The 19,115-nt window shown below is 41.2% G+C and overlaps 2 protein-coding genes across 3 annotated transcripts; one reads left to right on the top strand and one right to left on the bottom strand.

Annotated features, from left to right (window-relative positions):
• Positions 1-8,956: 8,956 nt before the first annotated feature.
• On the bottom strand, positions 8,957-12,874 carry nudt2 (nudix (nucleoside diphosphate linked moiety X)-type motif 2). 2 transcript variants are annotated; one of them, XM_050038954.1, is made up of 3 exons: positions 12,757-12,874; positions 10,541-10,671; positions 8,957-10,457 (listed from the first exon to the last, which is right to left on the bottom strand). In XM_050038954.1, exons 2-3 carry the CDS (start codon positions 10,665-10,667, stop codon positions 10,135-10,137), a joined length of 450 nt encoding a protein of 149 aa, XP_049894911.1. In that variant the 5' UTR covers positions 10,668-10,671; positions 12,757-12,874; the 3' UTR covers positions 8,957-10,134. The 2 variants fall into 2 exon arrangements, with proteins under 2 accessions (XP_049894911.1, XP_049894912.1); XM_050038955.1 differs by lacking the exon at positions 12,757-12,874 and adding an exon at positions 12,591-12,725.
• A 1,879-nt stretch (positions 12,875-14,753) lies between these two features.
• rfesd (Rieske (Fe-S) domain containing) lies at positions 14,754-19,115 on the top strand. The gene is made up of 4 exons (XM_050039301.1): positions 14,754-14,893; positions 15,830-15,981; positions 18,161-18,195; positions 18,491-19,115. Exons 2-4 carry the CDS (start codon positions 15,834-15,836, stop codon positions 18,782-18,784), a joined length of 477 nt encoding a protein of 158 aa, XP_049895258.1. The 5' UTR covers positions 14,754-14,893; positions 15,830-15,833; the 3' UTR covers positions 18,785-19,115.

Raw genomic sequence — 19,115 nt, 5'->3', positions numbered from 1 at the left:
GGCAGAATATCTCTGTTCCTCCCACGGCTGTCTGTTCGACTTTGATGCAATCAACTTAAATTTGCAAACACAGGCTCCGTCGTGACTCCACCCTCTTGGGACCCACCTTCTGTAGTGTCCATCACGACTGCTCCCTCATGATCCCTCAAAGCAACTGTCATTTGGTTAGGGGTGGACAAGGTTCAGACCTTTTCTCACGTCACCTCCTACACCTCTCTCTGCCTCTTAAACCTCAGGGCCTCAATAGACTTTCAGAGAGAAAAACCAGTCAAAGAGAAACTAAACACACAAACTGCTCCTCACCTCCACCTCCTTTTCTTATTTTCTGCATCACTGGGTGGTTGTAGAGGGCAGAGAGTGAACCGAAAGTCTCCAAACCCACCGCCAGCGTGTTTACACGTGACTGAGTGTCGCTGTTGGTCTTGATTGGTCCTTTAAGTTGTTTTCTTCTTGGTAGGCTAGAGTCAAATTCAAAATCAAAACGCACCTGTTAGGACTTTCTCCTCGAGACAATGCTCACATGTTATGTTGCAATAGATGTGAAAATGTTCCGTTTTTCGCGCCGTGACTCCAACTTCCGCTTAAATGCGACTTAGTGAAAATTGGACGTTGTTACTGTGCTACCACATCCAGAGTCTGTTTATCAACAGGGACAAAATCAACATGCAGCTTAGCCACACATTTGCATTTGAATGAATATGACACTGATTGCCTGTTATGTGTGTGTGTGTGTGTGTGTGTGTGTGTGTGTGTGTGTGTGTGTGTGTGTGTGTGTGGATATTTACATTTACTATTCATCATCTATTGACTACAGTGTCAGGGTTTAAATGTTCCTGTCTCTGTGGAACAGGTGCAGACTTCTGTCACACCAGTGAGTTTGCCCAAATGACCTTCTGGACTTTGTTCAGTGGAGAAAACATTGTGTGTTTGCACAGTGTTCTAGTGCTGTTTTGGTGAGGCCTGAACTGGCTGAGGATTTCACTGATTAAAAGTAAACACCCTCTGAGTATTAAACTTTTGGACACACTGAACAGCGTAATGTGACTGATATTACTTGTATGTCATCAAGTAAACCACATGTTTGACTTGTGTTTTTATGGTTGTGGGTATGAATCTGTTGCCCTTTTCAACACAACAGAGCACTGCGCAAACCTTTGATTCAAGTGGATGGATTTTATGCCAAGGAAACCAAGTACAGCCCACAACCGCTCATTTTAAAGACTGTGGAGCCATGGCTGCATGTGGTGGATTTAATGCTGTTTGAATAAACTCTTTAAGAGATACCTTTTGGATTTAAATGTGAAGCCAAAGGAGTGAAACATTTCCTCCTGGCCCTGTGCTTCAGGGGCTCACAGAGACTGGATTCTGTGGAGGACGGGGAGAGGAAATCCACTCCTGATCCAGATCTTTAATGGATTTGATATCAAGGCACAACAGGAAGAGGATAAATGCCAGAGAACTTTTCTTGATGTGGTCCCCATTTTTTTTGCCCATCCCTCTACCCTTTACCATATAGAGAAGTAAAATCATAGTGATGAAATGTACCAATCTCATGTGTAACTGCTAAAGGAATACTTTGACATATTGGGAAATATGCTCAATTGCTTTGTTGCTCAGAAGAGATCAACCACTCTAATGTGTTAAATATGAAACTACAGCCAGAAGCAGGTTAGCTTAGCTGTGCACAAAGATTGGAAAGTGGGGGAAACAATTAACCAGACAGAGCGAAGCTAACTGTAGCTAGCTATAGCTATTAGCTATGTCTTGTTTGTTAAATATGTACAATTCCCACAGTATTAAAATGACAATTCATCATTTTACGAAGGTTCTCTGTTCAGTGGTTTTTTTGAAGTTTCGGAGTCTTCACTGGTTGCTTGGCAACTGCTTAAAGCCAAGAAACAGAGTACTCTGGGGCATGACAATTTTCTGTAGGCCAAACTTAGATTTATTATAATACCTAGATATCGGATGACAAGATTGTGCTTCCTCATTTCAATGGAGTTGCTGACCTAGCGCATTCGCCAAAAAAGTCATAATAGAAAGAGCCATAATCGGTCTTGTTTGCCATTCAAGGTGTCCTGTCAACACTTTTCCAGGCGTCTCTTTTACATTGGTAGTCTATGGAGAAAATGATTTGGGGCCTACAGGGGATATTTTTGCTGCAATACCACAAGTGGCCACTGGGGAAAAGTTGGCTGCAATGCCGAGCTGCTTCCCTGGGGGCCTGAGGCCGATAAGGAAGCTAGCGTCACCCTTTTTCACTCGTCAAAAGCCTATGAGATTTTTCCATTGGATTTTGGATTAGCTAACTATGATACTTAAAGATACTTAAGCATGGTAATTTTCACAAATGAACATCACTTTTGTGAGTTTTGAAGCCTAAATACAATCACCAGAAGTAAAAGGCCAATGTTAGACTATAAAGGAAGTTCATCGTGGTCACATGACATCCCTATCACAACGAGGCTGTAAAGCCATGTTTGGCATGATGACGTTCTGTAGTCTCATTTGGCCACTTGTTAGCAACTCCCATTTTTAAGACACAGAAGTTTCAAAGTGTACAATTGGGGAATTCACTGATGTATTTTATGTCGCATACCAAAAGTGAAAACCCTATTGACTTCTAGATGAGGAAACCAGCTACTGGCTGTAGCTTGGAATTTAACAGACAGACGTGAGAATGGTGTAAATCGTCGCTAACACATTGCCAGAAAGCAGTGGTGTATTCCTCAAAATGTCTAACTGTTCCTTAAAATAAGAAGTTACAGTGATTAGCTGGTTAGCTTAGCTTGACACAAAAACTGGAACAGGCAAAACAGCTAGCCAGGCTCTGTCCAAAGGTAAACTCTGCCTAAAACACAACAAAAACAAGCTGAAAATAAAAACAAAATGTGAAAAGGACAGGTTGTGTGGGAGTTAAGTGCTGGAAAATGTCTTGGCCAGGAGCAGTGACTTCCTGATGTCTACCTTTGGACAGAACCAGGCTAGTTGTTTCCATTTGTTTTCAATCGTTAAGCTAAGCTAAGCTAACTGGCTGCTGGCATTAGCTTCATATTTAACAGACAACCATAAGAGTGGTGTCAGTAGTCTCCGGGAGGTAAATAAGCATATGTCCTAAAGTGTCCAACAATTGCTTTAATTTAACAATTGCCACCCATCACAAATTAAGAGATCAGAATCAGCGTTATTGTTTTTGTTAGAGTGAAGTCTAGGCATAGTGTAGCCCTTAATATGATAGCGATTTAATTAATAATTTAGAGCTCTTCAATCTTAAAATCCTCTTTTTTTACTCAAATGTATGCCTTGTTTTTATAATGAGGGCAGGTGGAGAGAAGCTAAGGAGGCCTTTTGAGGGAAGAGAGCAACCAACAATTATTATCTTTGAGGGATGACGATAATTCCCAAACTCAACCTAAGAAATGACAAACTAAAAAGGACTGCAGTCTAAGATGTTGAGATGTTATTCCATACACACTGTTACAAAAGCCTGAATGAAACCATTTAGTTCATTTAATCTGGGTGTGTGAGCATGTGTGTGTGCACAAGTGAGTATTTCTTGAAGTGTGGGCCTTCACATGGTCACACACTTAATGGACTGACCTGCGTGTCCACACCTATTGATGTTAATGCTGTTGGTTTTTTCTTTGATTTCATGTCATTTTTTCCTCATTATTTTGTGTTTGTGAGGATGCAAATGTCACTCATAAAGTTTCTATTGTAAAAAAAATACATTGTTGGGTTTGTTTGCAGTATAGCTTTGGTATCTGTTGCTAAGCCCACATGTCATGGAAAACGGACAACACAGAAAGTTGGTTTTTGGAGTAGAATTAGGAGTGATATGCAAATGGAAGCATACAGTTAAATGTGGTTAAGTTGGAAAATCATTCAAAATAAAACAGTATGTCACTGAAGCCTGTTGAAAGGTTTTCACCTTATTCTGCTATAGTCCATTGGTCAGGACTTCATGCTGCATGGATTAGTGTTAGTGTATTGTAGTAAATTAATTATTTTGAAATGTTGGTTCACCCAGATCACATAAAAAACATACTCCTAATGGTGTCTAGTCATGCATATAATTTTGATTTAATTTGTCCAGACGTTAAAATATCTGGCGCTGAAATTTTAATGGGGATGTTTTAATGCTTTGTTGTGCACACAGCATTAGGAGAAAATTACAGTTAAAAAAAAATGTTTCCCTCAAATTGTGGTCATAAACCTATTTCACAGGTGTATGTTAAAGATCCAATACTTTTTATGCACTCAATAGATTTATTTCTCTCATATTTGTTCAGAAATTGCCAGAGGGAAACTTATCTGCATGCTTGTCGTCCTCATCAGGGTCTTAACCTGACAGCAGTTTATTGTCGAAGTGAACTTGTGCGACTGCCAACTTCAGGTAAATGACATTGGAGACAAGGTATGGACGTGAAATGAACATTCAGTTCATTGTCAGTAGCTCTGGTGGACATTCCTGCAGTCAGCCTGCCAATGGCACGCTCCCTCAAAACTTGGGACATCTGTGGCATTGTGTTTGTGATCAAACTGCACATTTTAATGTGGCCTTTTATTGTGACCATCCCAAGGCACACCTGTGTTGTAATGACACTGTTTAATCAGCATCTTGATATGTCACACCTGTCAGTTGGATCAATTATCTTGGAAAAGGAGAAGTACTGACTAACACACATATTAACACATTTGCAACCAAATATGAGTGAAATAAATCTATGGAGTGCATGGAAAAAAAAAGTCTTGGATCTAAAACAGTGTGGAGAAGGTTGGAAGCCAAGATCAAGGGAACCAGGAGAGATGTTAGTTGACTAACAGAGTTGCAGAAGGTGGTCACGACAGACAGGTCCTGGATGAATAAGAAGTATAACACAGGGTCCATGAGTGAGGCTCTAGAGACTCCAAACAAAGATGCACAGCTCTGGCTGCTAGGATGAAGAGGTACACTAGAGAGGTGGATGCCAAGAGAATAAATGGCCTGTTCTTCAAAGATCCATCAACGGTGTACTCCCAGTTGCAAGGGAACAACAACCCAAGGACAAACCCACCCAGAGCTGAGACTGAGCAATACTGAAAGGGCATCTGGGAAAAAGAGGCATCACACAACACCAATGCCAAGTGACTGGTGGACCTAATAGCAGACTATAGCAACCTCCCTGAACAAGAAGCAGTCACCATCACTAAGGCAGTCATCCAACAATGAGTATCACGCATGAAGAGCTGGACAGCACCAGGGCCTGACATAATCCACTCCTACTGGCTGAGGAAGCTGACAGTTCTCCATGACTGCCTGACAGCACAATGAGTGGGCTGCTAGCAGCTGACACTCACCCAGACTGGATAACACAGGGAAGGACAATACTGATCATTAAAAATCCCTACAAGAGTGCAACACCTTCGAAATACCAGCCAATAACCTGCCTCTCCACAACATGGAGGCTCCTCTCAGGCATCATAGCAGCTAAGCTGAGTAGGCACATGAGTCAATACAAAGCTCAGATGGGCTTAGGAAACAACATCAGAGGGCCGAAGCACCAGCCACTGGTCAACACAGCAGTTGCCCAAGACTCTAAGACTGGGCAGACCAACCTGAGCACATCTGGATTGACAACAAGAAGTGCTATGAGTCAATGCCCCACACAGAGATACTGGATTGCCTGGCACTAACACTAACAGCACACTGATAACATTCATCAAGAGCTCAATGTGGCTGTGGAAAACAACAATGGAAGCCAACTCCAAGGCCATTGAAAATTTCACCATCAAGTTCAGCATATACTAAGGTGATGCATTCTCTCCGCTGCTGTTGCATAGGCCTGAATCCCCTCAGCCAGATCATCTGGGGGTTCATCTATCAGCTACCTCCTGTATGTGGATGATAAGCTGTATGCCAGGAGTGAACGAGACAATGACTCACTGATCCACCTCAATAGGATCTACAGCAAGGACATCGGGATGTCATTCGGACTGGATAAGTGAGGCCGCATAGTGACGAAGAGAGGGAAGGTGATCAGAGCTGAGGGGGTGCAGCTACCAGAGGGCAGTATAACAGACACGTGGGACAGCTACGAGTACCTGGGTATCCCACAGGCCAGTGGGAGCCAGGTTGAGAACACAAGGAGATCAGCCACAGCCAAATACCTCCAGATGGCAAGACAGGTGCTACAAAGGCAGCTCAGTGGGAGGAATAAGACCCAAGACATCAACATATACACCCTACCAGTCGTCAGATACCTAGCTGGAATACTGAGCTGGTCACAGGAGGAGATGGATACTGCTGATGTCAAGACATGAAAAGTCCTCACAATGCATGGTCCAGCACCCTGAGACTCACTGAGCAGCAAAAAGAAGGAGGGCAAGGATTAGTGATTCTCCAGAGTCATGATTCTGGATGAAACAAGGAGCATCCAAGAATACATCGGGAAGATGCCCCCCTGAGAAGACCTGCCCAGAGAGTGCCTCTGGCAGCAGAAGACAGAGGGTGATAAGGAGGAAGAGGAAATATCGTGGCAGACCAAACCCCACCATAGGATGTACCATTGGCAGATAGATGAAGTGGCTGACATCAAGAAATTCTACCAGTGGCTAGAAAAGGCTGCCCTGAATGGCATGGCAGCACAAGAACAGGCCTTGACCACCAGATCCATAGAGGCAGGGGTCCACCATAGCTGACAAGACCCCCTGGTGCAAGCTGTGCAAAGAGGTCCCTGAGACAGTCCAGCACATAATAACAGGATGTCAGATGCAAACTGTTACAGCATACACCGAGAGGCACAACCAAGTGGCTGCGATAGTGCACAGGAACATCTGTGCTGAGTATGGACTAGAAGTCCCCAAGTCCTGATGGGACAAACCACCGAAAGTGGTTGAGAACGACAAGGCTAAAGTCCTTTTAGACTTCAAGTTCAGATGGACAAGCAGTTGCTAGCTAACCAACCAGACATAGTGGTGGTTGACAAGAAGCAGAAGAGGGCAGTTGTGGTAGATTTGGCAATCCCAGCCAACGGTAACATCAGGAAGAAAGAAAGAACATGAAAAGACTGAGAAGTACCAGGGGCTGAAGGAACAACTGGAGCAGATGTGGAGGGTGAGGTCCAAAGTGGTCCCATAGGTAATAGGAGCATTAGAGACTGTGACACCCAAACTGGTAGAGTCGCTCCAGTTGATTCCAGGTACAACATCTGATGTCTTTGTCCATAAAAGAGTCCAGTCCTAGGAACAACTAAGATGTGCACAGAACTTTCAAAATCCCAGGCCTCTTTTTTTCTTTAAATCCAACATAAGGGAGAAATTATCCAAAATTCTGTTACTAACAGTCTATCTATATGGGTACAACCTCCAGTCCTGCAGTTTATCCTAATGTTTTCATCAGTGAGTGATCATCACAATCAGAACAGTGAGGTGGAGTGGGGTGAGAGAAAATAAAAAGGCAAAAACCATTTGTGTTGATTTCTCATTAGCTCTTTTTCTACAAAGTGGCATTGTTCAAGGGAGGTCAGTTTGCTGTTGAATGTTTTTATTATAATCTTAATAATGATTTGAGCACCACAAACAAAACTCCATTCAGTTCCATTTTACTGAGGTGGAAGCAGAAATCTTTCTTCCACAGAATCAGACTACCTACATTGCTCAATATTAAGAGTAGTAAGGGAGTTTTTTAGTACATCCAGTGAAATGACTCTGAAAGACCCCTTGATGGCCAAACTTGTGCATCATTATGGTCCATAATTTCACCCTAATCAAAATTCATTTTGACACTGAATGCAGAGAGACAATTTTAAGATACTCCATACCCTATAACAACATGACACATGGACGACCAAGTTGCAGAGCAAATGTTTAATCATGAAAAGAACTGTAATTTCAATTCAGAACAATTAGCTGTCCTTTATCACCGGGAGAGGAGCTTTTCTGCTCTACCAGGCATGAAATTAATTACTGGTTTAATGATGCCCTGATGGGTCTTAAAGCAACATTTCAGCTTTTGCTCAATGCATAGTGTAACTTTACAGTATACTGTGTGTGTCTCGTGATAGTGTAAAGACATAGGTTACTGCACTTTCCCTGACCTCCAGCTCACTGCTGTCTCTGTCTTTCCCCGTGTCCTTAAAATACCCAGAAACAAAATAACAGTTAAATGAAGTGAGTGCTTCCACTCTGCTTTATGAGTTGCAAGAACACAATTGTTTCTTTAATTACTCTTATTTCAACCCTTTGGTAGAGGCTGTTAATGTGATCCTGCAGCACAGCACTGAGAGCAGAACATGTTCCTGACTGTATAGAGAACAATGTGGCAGCACCAGTAACCAGGGTCAAGTTTGAAGTCCCACTTGATTTTCAACATTTGCTTATGAGAGAACAAGCACTTACTGCTTTTCAGGTTTGTACTAGATTGATAGAGTATAACACTGTTAAATTGTTGAACAATATAAGGGTTAGTTGATTGGAATAAAAAATAAATTAGAATTATAATTTTGATACGATTAACAGTCTCCATGCTGACACAACATAATCCCCTACTCAATCATCTCATCTCAAAACGAGAATGTGGAGCCAGTGCTGACTAGTTTTACTGACATTATTGTTTGTCCTAAATCACTTCCTTTTTCACTGAGAAATATCTTAAATATTCCCTCATCAAGGGCAGACATCACAGAGTAAATAAGACCTGATCTCCGATGTCCACAGTCTAATTTATGATGTGGTAATTCTTCCTGCTTGCAAATGGTTTCATTAGTATGCTAAGGGCTGTAAAATATAGAGATGTCTATATCATCCCTGAAAATATGGTTAACCTGATGTTCTCCGTTTGACATTTATGATGATGTGTACATTGACCCAGAATCATTGCATACTAATGGTCTCTCTTATATTTTATGACCACAGTTTCTAATGATCCCCATTACTCGCTTTTAATTTCTGGACAGGAACTAATTTGCAAAAGTAATCGATGTATCTCACTTTTATTTGGATGCTGAGAGCTGAAGGGGAAAAAAAGCCTGAAGGCTGTGACTGAGATCATGAGTCATCCAGGTCGTATTTCTACAGCCAGCAGTTTTTTGTAGTCTATGATGGAAAATATACACCACCAGATACCTTGTTTTTGTCCCCACCCTGTGGCAGCATCTATGATCTACACTATATTTTTATCCACTCATCTTTTGGCTTGAGAAAGTTATTTGTACCCCACCATTGGATACTGTCTTTTTACAAGGTAAGCCCCCCATGTAAATATTTTTTACACTTTAAAATACAGTTTTATGAATATCAATATACACCAAACTTGTTTTTTACTGTTTTTAATACATTTAATTCTGATTACAGACAGATAAAAACTGTATGTAAACATATCCCCCTCTTAAGGTTTACACTGCCCCACTGAGTTCCAGTGGGACTCTCCTTGTTTAGTTTTCCTTCACTAACTTTTGTGTTTTATTTTGTTTACATTAAAATATCTTTTGTTTTCATCTCTTCATGTATGTCTTTTAAAGACAAAGTGTATTGTACATGTTTTTGTGCAGTAACTAAGATCAGTTTTCAAGCATTGATTCATGCCCTCCATTCTCACCTTTGTTTTGAGAGAAGGGAATCTACTCAGGCTTACATTAAACCGTACATCAGAGACAAAGTGTTTAAACTGGGGCTGTACAATATGCAAAAAAAAACAACTGAGATATGTGTCGAAATTCTAGTGGAAATGGTAATTTTTTCATTTCATTTTTACTGAAAAAAAAAAAAAAATGATGATGATGATGTCGTTTTTGCTGGGGTCGGTACCACCAAACCAGCATGTTCCCATATGCCTGGAATGTGATTTGTAGGCAAGGGCATCTCTGTAGCACCACTATGAGTCACTTATAATGGTATGTTGTGACACATTTTCCCTTTATCAAAAAAATGCGATTTGGATATTGCACTTTTTTGAACTAATCTTATTTCCATTAATTGTGCAGCCCTAGTTTAAACAGATTTTAACAGTATTTGAACCTGACGGAGACAAAATCATCAATCACATAATTCACAGACACACTTTCACATTGGGTGCTGAGGTCTGAGGGTCCAATGTGCCAGCTGCAGCTTTCCCTTTTTTAATCATCCTGTCTGCACAGTCCACATTCTGATTCATCACTGTTTGTCTTGCTGAGCCTCCAGGTGTCTGTGTGCTGCTCTCAGTGTGTCCTGCAGGTCTTTGTATTGTGCCAGAGTGCAGGCTTCCTCCAGCCGGGCCCAGCGGTAGTCCTGGTGCTCGTCCGACAAAGTCACAGCTGTCCCTGGGTCCCTCAGCTCGGCCAGCCAGTACAGCACTTCTTTGGGTCTACCTCGCACCTCGTAGCGCAGCTCCCGCAAAAAGCCATCAATCACCCGCAGTTGCTCTGCCCCCAGTCCGGCCTCCTCTTTGGTTTCTCTCAGAGCTGTGGTGAGGTCATCCTCACCTGGATCCACATGACCTGATGGTGAACAGGTTAGATGTAATTATTATGTCATTATTGCACAGGATCATCTATGTGATACATTTTGAACTTGTGAACACCTTTGGGTGGGGTCCAGTGGTGCTCCCCATAAGAGGTCTGCAAGAGGAGGTACTCAATGTTGTCTGGTGGAGGGATGCAGCTGGCTAGACGGCGAAATATTATGAAGCCACAAGCACGCAGCGCCATCTCCCTGTTCAACAAATTCACACACACACACACACACACACACACACACACACACACACACACACACACACACACACACACACACACACACACATACAGTTTGCATTACACTGTGTTACAGAATTCCACTATAGAAAACAAAAGGCTGCAGTGTGTGCTGTCGAGCCACCTGAACATTTAGGGTCAGCTTTTAATGATGAAATACAAAACCACTGCTCTATGGGAGTGTAAAGCGTGACTCTTTATACTTTTAAGGGGAAAACTTACATTATCCTAGATTACAAACAATATGAAATAAAGAAGTACTTGTCTAATGGGAACGCTTTAAATGTTCATGTTTATAAATTTGTCTAGGTAATGGGTATGTGTACACAAAGGTTCCAGATGTTGTTTTGCAAGTAAAATCACAATAGTTAAATGTGTATTTGACTGGTAAAGTCCATGCATGTACACAAGGACCTGCAAAATAGTTCTGTTGACTAACACATACACAATTTTCACAAAGTTAAAATAAAAGATCTAAATGTTTTTTGTGTGTGTGCAAAATACTTAGTTCAAATTTTGTCACAAATTTGTGAAAATTCATGTCAGTGAGCACTTTGCAATCCGTAATCCATAACCCTGACAGGTGTGGCATATCGAGATGCTGACTAAACAGCATGATTATTATGCAGATGTGTCTTGAAGTGGTCAAAATAAAAGGTCACTCTAAAATGTACAGGTTTAATTACAAACACAATGCCACAGATGCTGCAGGTTTTGAGGGAGCGTGCAATTGGCATGCTGACTACAGGAATGTCCACCAGAGCTGTTGCCTGTGAACTGAATGTCCGTTTACTACCATAAAATATACATCTCAACCAACCATGTGTGACCCCACCAGCCCAGGACACAGTTTGTTTCTATCAAGTGTACAAACTGCTGTGATGGTAACATTTAAGGTCAATGTAATTGTTTGAAATCACTTTATGTGAAATTCTAGCTCCCATTATTCCCCTTATTCTATTAGGTGCAGGTTTTCTTGTTCAACATACTTGCCTAATTTGAGCCTTTGCTGCTAGGCAGTAATTGTAATATATATTAAAATTTATATGCTTCAACACACACTGCTGTTCAAAATAATCGTACAGAAAGCAAATGTTTTTAATTGTCATAAAGAAACATAATATATTGCCAATATTATTACTACCAGTTCCAATGTTATGGTGTAGTGCAGTTCTGCATGTGGTGTGTGCAAGTGGCGTTCCCCAGCTGAAGGAGTTGCTCGACTGCTGTCAGTAGGTACAGTCAATGTCAAACACTTTACTGTCTCAATTTTATTACTCTTAAATGTCTTAAAAAGTGGAGAACTGCAGTGAACTGATTGTTACATAGGCTGCATCACTTTTGTGTTGTTGCAGTTTTTGTCATTAAAAAGTTATAGCATAATATGTCATAAAAAGTCATAGTGTGTGCAATTTTTTTTCCTGTCCGGCCCCCTCAATCACATACTGTCTCTTTAAAACTGTACTCAGTGATCGAAATGTTAAGAACCCCTGATCTAAGACTATTGTTTAAAATGCTCTGAAATGGTCAGTTTAGCGGTTTAGTTTCTAAAAATTTCTAAAAACAGGTGACCACGGCTTTGCTTCGCTGGGTCAGTCAGGACAAAGTTCAGCAGTGTTGCTTCTGACTGGAGTTAACCAGAGCATGCCAAGCAAACATTATGACTTTGACCATATTGCTATGTGTTCAAACTGTAGAGGACTAAATGACTCCTGCATTGCTATGACTGACGGGCACTTTCATTAGCTAGCCTAGCACACAGCAGCTTCTTCTGATCTGTGACAGATTGTGCAGGTTTACAGACCCTCATACAACACTGCTGCAGCAGTAGGAAAGCAAAGGAGTCTGTTAGCATTTCTAGCATGTTAGCTGTCTTACCTCTGTGCACAGATCAGATGTCAGACTGAATGAGTCAACTCAGTGTAATATGCTTTCTGTTCTCACTGTACAGAACATGGTGGCTGTTATTCCCTTTGTCAACACAGACTGCAGTTTCGACAAGAAGCTACTTATTAAACTTGACAGATGTTAACAGCTTACTTACGGTCTCTTCACTGTCACAAGATTTGACTGGGCGCTGTTTGTTTCTCACCGACTGAGAGCACTGCGGAGCTCAGCGGTGCTCTGAGAAATGAGTCCGGAGTTAAAGAAGGAAATAAACCGTTCCGCTTTGTGAAACTGCTTTGACAGTACTGGTACTGCCAGTGGTGAAAGGGGTTATGAAATTAATTAAAGGGACAGTTCACCCCAAATCAAAAATATATTTTTTATTCTTACCTGTAGTGCTATTTATCAGTCTAGATTGTTTTGGTGTGAGTGTTGGAGATATCAGACATAAAGATGTCTGCCTTCTCTCCAGTATAATGGAACGAGATGGCACTCAGCTTGTGGTGCTCAAAGCACCAAAAAACACATTTGAAAAACTAAACATCAATGTCTCTTTCCAGAAATCATGATCATGATGATGCAATGATGATTACTGAATTATGTATGCTGATGTTGTCTGATGTCAAGACTCTATTTGATCATGTGACAAGTAACTAGTGTGCATCTGGGTCCGGCCAATCGTGGCAACCTTACGCCACTGCATCACCCAGTATCACTGAGCTAGCTAGCGTCATAGCTAAGCTGAGAGGGACACCATGCTTACATCTCGGGCTGTCATGAACATGAGCCTCTCGTCCATGAGTACATGCACAATTCCTTCTGTGCAGTGATATGCTGCTTAGTGGGTGAAGTTCAGTAGAAAGCAAAAAGTTCCAACACAAAACTGCTCACAACAAGGTCTGTGGATTATCTTGAGCAACTGGGTCATGATTCCCGAAAAGAGATATTGCTGTTGAGTTTAAAAAAAAAAAAATTAAAAAAAATTCAGCACTTTGACAGCACCACAAACCGAGTGCCATCTAGTTATATTGCACTGGAGAGAAGACAGACATCTCTGTGGCCAATATCTCCAACACTCAGCAACTCACACCAAAGCAATCTGGACTGATGAATAGCACTACAGGTAAGAGGAAAAATATGTGTATTGACTTTGGGATGAACTGTCCCTTTAAAGTAAAAAGTAAAAGTGCTCCTTATGCAGAATTGCTATATTCAGATTTATTATTTTATTGTGATGGTATATGATCAGGTGGCATGGTTTTGCAGTGGTTAGTATTGTCTCCTCACAGCAAGCATGTCCCTGGTTCAAACCCAGGGTTTGGGGTTCGAGCCCCAGGGTGGGGGAGCTCCTCTGTGTGGAGTTGCTTGTTCTCCCGGTGTCAGTGAGGGTTTTGTGGGTCTGCCTCTCACAGTACAAAGACACGCAGGTTAATTGGTGACTCCACATTGGCTGTGAATGTGAGTGTGAATGGTTGCCTGTCTCTGTTTGTCAGCCCTGTGATAGTCTGGCAACCTGTCCAGGGTGTACCCTGCCTCTCGCCTAGTGTCAGGTGGGATAGGCTCCAGCCCCCCCTCCACCATGACCCTAAACAGGACAAGCGGTTATTGAAAATGTTGTATTATGTTATATTATTGGCTTCGTTTTTAAGATCAGTTACTACTGGGTAAGTTGGGTATGTACCTATAATGATGTATTATTTCATGAATTTATATTTTGCATTTTAAAAAGTAACTGTTTGCTCTATAGCTGCACTGCTAATACAGGCAGTGAAGTAGAAATAGTACAATATTTCCCTCTGAAATGTAGTGGAATATAAGTGTAAAAAAGCAGAAAATGGAAATACTCAAGTACAGTATAAGTACTGCAAAACTGTACTTCAGTACAGTACTTGAGTAAATGCACTTAGGTCCTTTCCACTACTACAACTGCAGATGATGATGTGAAAAATATTAACATAATTTAGGAACTCAAAAAATGATGAACTGATGAGACTATACGCCCTGATATATAGTAACATAGATTTTTAAATAATTTGATTTAAATAGATTCATCCGGTTGTAAACTCTCGCGCTGACAGATTAAACAAATGTTTTATCACAAACTTACATATTTCTTCACAATCGTATTGCACCTGCGGGAGACAGATAAGAAATGTACCCAGTGTAGATAGGGCCAACTGAAGACAGCTTGTGTGTGAAGATAATAGAGATGGGGCCTCCTTCCCACGCACGCCGAACTGTCAGCAGTACAGTTGTTCGGCTTGACAGAGGAGACACCGCTGCGGAGTTTCAAGGTAAAGACAAGAACTCACCCAAAATACATGTTTTTGTTATTTTCAAGTAAGAATATATAGGGAGGGAGAGAGTGAGGCTGACAGACAGGCAGATGGGATGCACACACAGGATTTGTACAAATTCATCCTACAGTCCGTTAGGGCTCGCTTAAGGAAAATGTATCATTTCCCTGACATAAACAAATATATTGCTTTTCTATAGCTCCATCTTTCATAGCATGTAGCTGTCTGTAGTTTTGCCAGATGCCTCAGGACATGTGACTTTCGCTGCCACTACTACTGTGCTTACTCAGCCTGCACTGAAGTGCTCATTATTCCACTCCGCTATACACGGATCACACTTGGGGTCAGGTTCCCCTGCATCCAGACATTTTCTGTATATACTGGCTGTCACAGAGATTACGCATGGATGTAGGACTGTGGTCTCTAGATGGCCACTACTTTTGCACAATGATGACATTCATGTAGGTCATACATGTGATCATTAGGGACTTGATTGGTCTGCTGTTTTGTACATCAGGAATGCACAACAAGAGTAAAGAAATCCTTCAGCTTTGGATAGATACAGTTCAACTTGTGATCTGCTAAAGGCTCCCTGATATCAGGAATTAATATTACAGGTCTGAGTATGTATGTAACAGAGCTGATCAGTGCCAAGAGATGTCCTTTCCTGGATTCTTCAGGCTGAATCTTCTGGAGGTGTTGTGGACTTAATTTAAGCTGACAACTGTGATGGGAGGTGCCAACACGATAATCCTGCTGACAAATCCAAAAGCCACACTTTTCACGTGTAGTTAAGATTTCAGTTGAAGTCCTAACCCAGACATACCGCCACATGGCATCGACTGCACAACCAATCTTGTGATTTGGTAAAGAAAAATAACAGACTTCTCTATTATTAATGCTAATGTTTGCCTTCTAAACGTTATTTCACAGAGCCATGGAGGAGTCTACAGGAGAGCCTCAGTTTGTGGGGAAGAAGGATGAACTTATTAAAGCAAAGCGTTCTTTCAGAACAATAGAGGGTCGGGATATACTGATCATCTACCACCAGAACACCTTCTATGCTATGGACTCTTACTGCTATCGTGAGTTCAGTTCCTCTTGCATTTAACTCATATTAGTGGCAGTTAGCAGGGGTGGGGAACTTGAGTCACATGACTTGACTCAGGTCACAAAATTGACTTCAGTCTTGCTTTGACTTTGATTTGACCTAGACTTGAGACAGATGACTCAAAAAGACTTGACCTTTTTATCAAATATCTGCATTTTTCTAGATATTAAAGGGGAGCACTATCTAAATTCAGAATTCCAATAATTGCCTAGGAAAGTTCAATCAATATTTGTGAACATGAGCCACTCTCTCTCAAAGCCAGAATCCAGAGAAGTAAGTCTTAAACCTGTGATGTCATAGAGTATAAAGTCTGCAGCTGCTCCATAGACAATGAATAGGAGCCTGATTTTGTGGACACACAGAATGTTTTCTTTTTTTTATACCCAAATAAGCTTTATGCTATTGCCTTGTTCTCAGTTCTGAAACAGAAAACGTACCCACATACTCAGAACACTCCCCGAGGTCCTCTTAGTGCCATCTGTAACATTTTTCCCAGTTCATTGTCTGTAGGCTTTATACCCTATGATGTCACAAATTTGAGTTTTAGCACTCCAGTTTTTGGATTTGGGAGAACTTTGTTCATGTTTACTATTATTTTTGGACTTTCTTAGAACATAGAAATAATGTATGAATTTTGCAAATGGGCATTGTTCCCCTTTAAAATCTTACTCTTGTTTTTGAAACATGATTGGATGATTTATAGTGCAATGTGCACAAACCTGGCAACCTACAAGATGACAGACCAGCAGAGGCCAGCAAATCAGGCAGCTATTATGGAGAGGGGCTAGTCCAAAAATAATACGTTTGGGGTTCAAGGATTATGTTGTCGATGGTTGTAGTGAGAAGAGAATAGCAGTATGGAAAGTCTGCAGCTCACAAATCAGTCACATGACCCCCACAGCATCCAACTTTTTTGCGTTGTACTTTGGTTTTAACTTTAGAGCTACAGGGCTATATTATAGTGTTAGAGTCCCACTCTCCATTGCTGTTTATTTAGGAAGCCTGTTATTAATTGCCACAAAATGTCAAATATCATTTTATGAGATTGATCAGGTGTAAGCAGGCTGCAACATTATTTGTTGATGTTGAAAATAAATGTTAACTCTTCATGACTGTTGTCTTTTTAATTGATGTAAATGTGGACTCTGGGGTAGTTCATCAGAATTTCATTTGACTTGATTTGTGACTTGCTTGACTTAAAGCTACTCTTACCTTTCTTGCATTTCACACAGCACTTAGAAAAAATCTGAATATCCACAACTCCCGCCTCCCTCCAAAGTCCCATCCCCCTCCTCCATCCTCATTACGTCTATGATAGAAGTAGGCGTTGGCAAGGTAACGTTAGATACACGGAAGAGGAGAGCAAGTGTAACGTTACAACCAAGACAGTCAAACGCAGAGTTTTAAAACTCAACCGGAGTCAGTGATGACTGATGAGTTTTAGAATAAGCTTACAGTGCTAACGTTAGATAGTAGCGTTAACGTGTTAGCGTAATGTTTCAGAGGCAACGCTACAGTAGGCTAACGTTAGCCATTAGCAACTGGATGCTGTGTTGTCATATAACGTTATGTGTTATATTAGCAGCAATCGGTCTGAATGCAATGATTGGTCGGAGTTTTCTTAGAACCATATGAGAATGGTACAATTATGTTTTTATCTCTGGTGGAATTCACTTACATTTTAGTGTGCCATCAGCTCATTAATAGCATTTTAACCTAAACAAAGAAAAGCGTAAAATTTCCAGAAAGGTAAGTGTTGCTTTAAAGCAAGGACTCGACTTAACTAGCTTAATTCTCACCACAGTTACTTGGGACCTGTTTAAGACTTGAGGGTTAAGACTTAAGACTTGCTTTTGACTTGCATGTGTGTCTTAATCCCACCTCTGGCAATTAGACTTCACCAACAATGTATATTCTCGCCTGGATCAAAGTTGTTGTTGACACATGCTTACTTCCACTGAACCTATTCAAAATAAAGGTGCTGCTGATAGACATCCCGCTATGGGACATTTAACAGTAAGCTGCTTTACTTGGTTATCCATAGAACATTTTAGTACATATCACCTCTAAAGCGTGTCCAGTCAGCAGAAGGTTAGTGTGCTGTAAACTGTTTGCTTATTCGGCAATACACTGATCCTCTACCCTCTTGACAGATGCTGGGGCACTGCTGCAGGAAGGAGACATTGAGGTGAGGTTTGTATTTTACTTAAGAGATTATGGGTTGTTTTTGTGTCTGACCTAGAGCAAAGAAAGCAAAATGCCATTTAAGTTAAAGTACAGGACTGTACTTTTGTGTTTTCATATTCCATCTGCACTAAAAACCTTGCAGGCAGCTGCTGGGCCGAGGCATAGAGGAACACTGTAATTAAGATACCAACCCTGAATCACATTAATATAATGTTATGCTAATGTTGAGGGGCCTCAGTGACCTACACTTATCCCACATAAGGTTGTTTACCTGTTTTCTTTCAACACACTCACAGGAAATCTCCGGCAAGCTGTGCATAATTTGTCCAAACCACAAGTACAAGATCTCTCTTGCCGAAGGGGAGGGCTTATACAAGGGCACCGACCCCAGTGAAAATCCGCCTGTGCCCAGATGGTACTCCAAGGGTCTGAAGCAGCGGGTCCACACGGTCACTGAGACCAATGGGGATGTCTATGTCAAGCTCTCTGAGGAAATGCGCTGGCTCGACTCAGACTTCTACCAGGGAGAGAAGGGCAAGGTGGAAAGGGCCAGAGCTGCAGAAGCTGAGAAGAAGAAAGACAAAAAGTAGTATGATAGATGGATGAGGATGTCATCGCTACGGTCCTCTCTCGTCTCCCTTGATCTCCTCTATGATTGGATGATGACTCTATAAAGAGGATTTCAATTCATGCTCTACATCAAGTAACCAGTAGGGCCTAGATAGCCTTAAACTGGTCTTGTTTTTAATGAGTTGGGGAGTGTTTAGAATTTTAAATTGCTTTATTTGTGGCTTGCTGGTTGTTTACATGATATTAAAATGTTGTACTAAAAAATCAGCTCAGATGTTGCCATGTTAGATTGACATGCTCATCTCAAAACAATCATGCAGTTAACTAAATAAAAGTTTTTTTATGAATTAA

This window comes from Epinephelus moara, chromosome 24 (assembly GCF_006386435.1).
Source record: "Epinephelus moara isolate mb chromosome 24, YSFRI_EMoa_1.0, whole genome shotgun sequence".
NCBI lineage: Eukaryota > Metazoa > Chordata > Actinopteri > Perciformes > Serranidae > Epinephelus > Epinephelus moara.
Note: the sequence above shows the minus strand (reverse complement) of the source record. Positions and strands in the feature narration are given on the sequence as shown.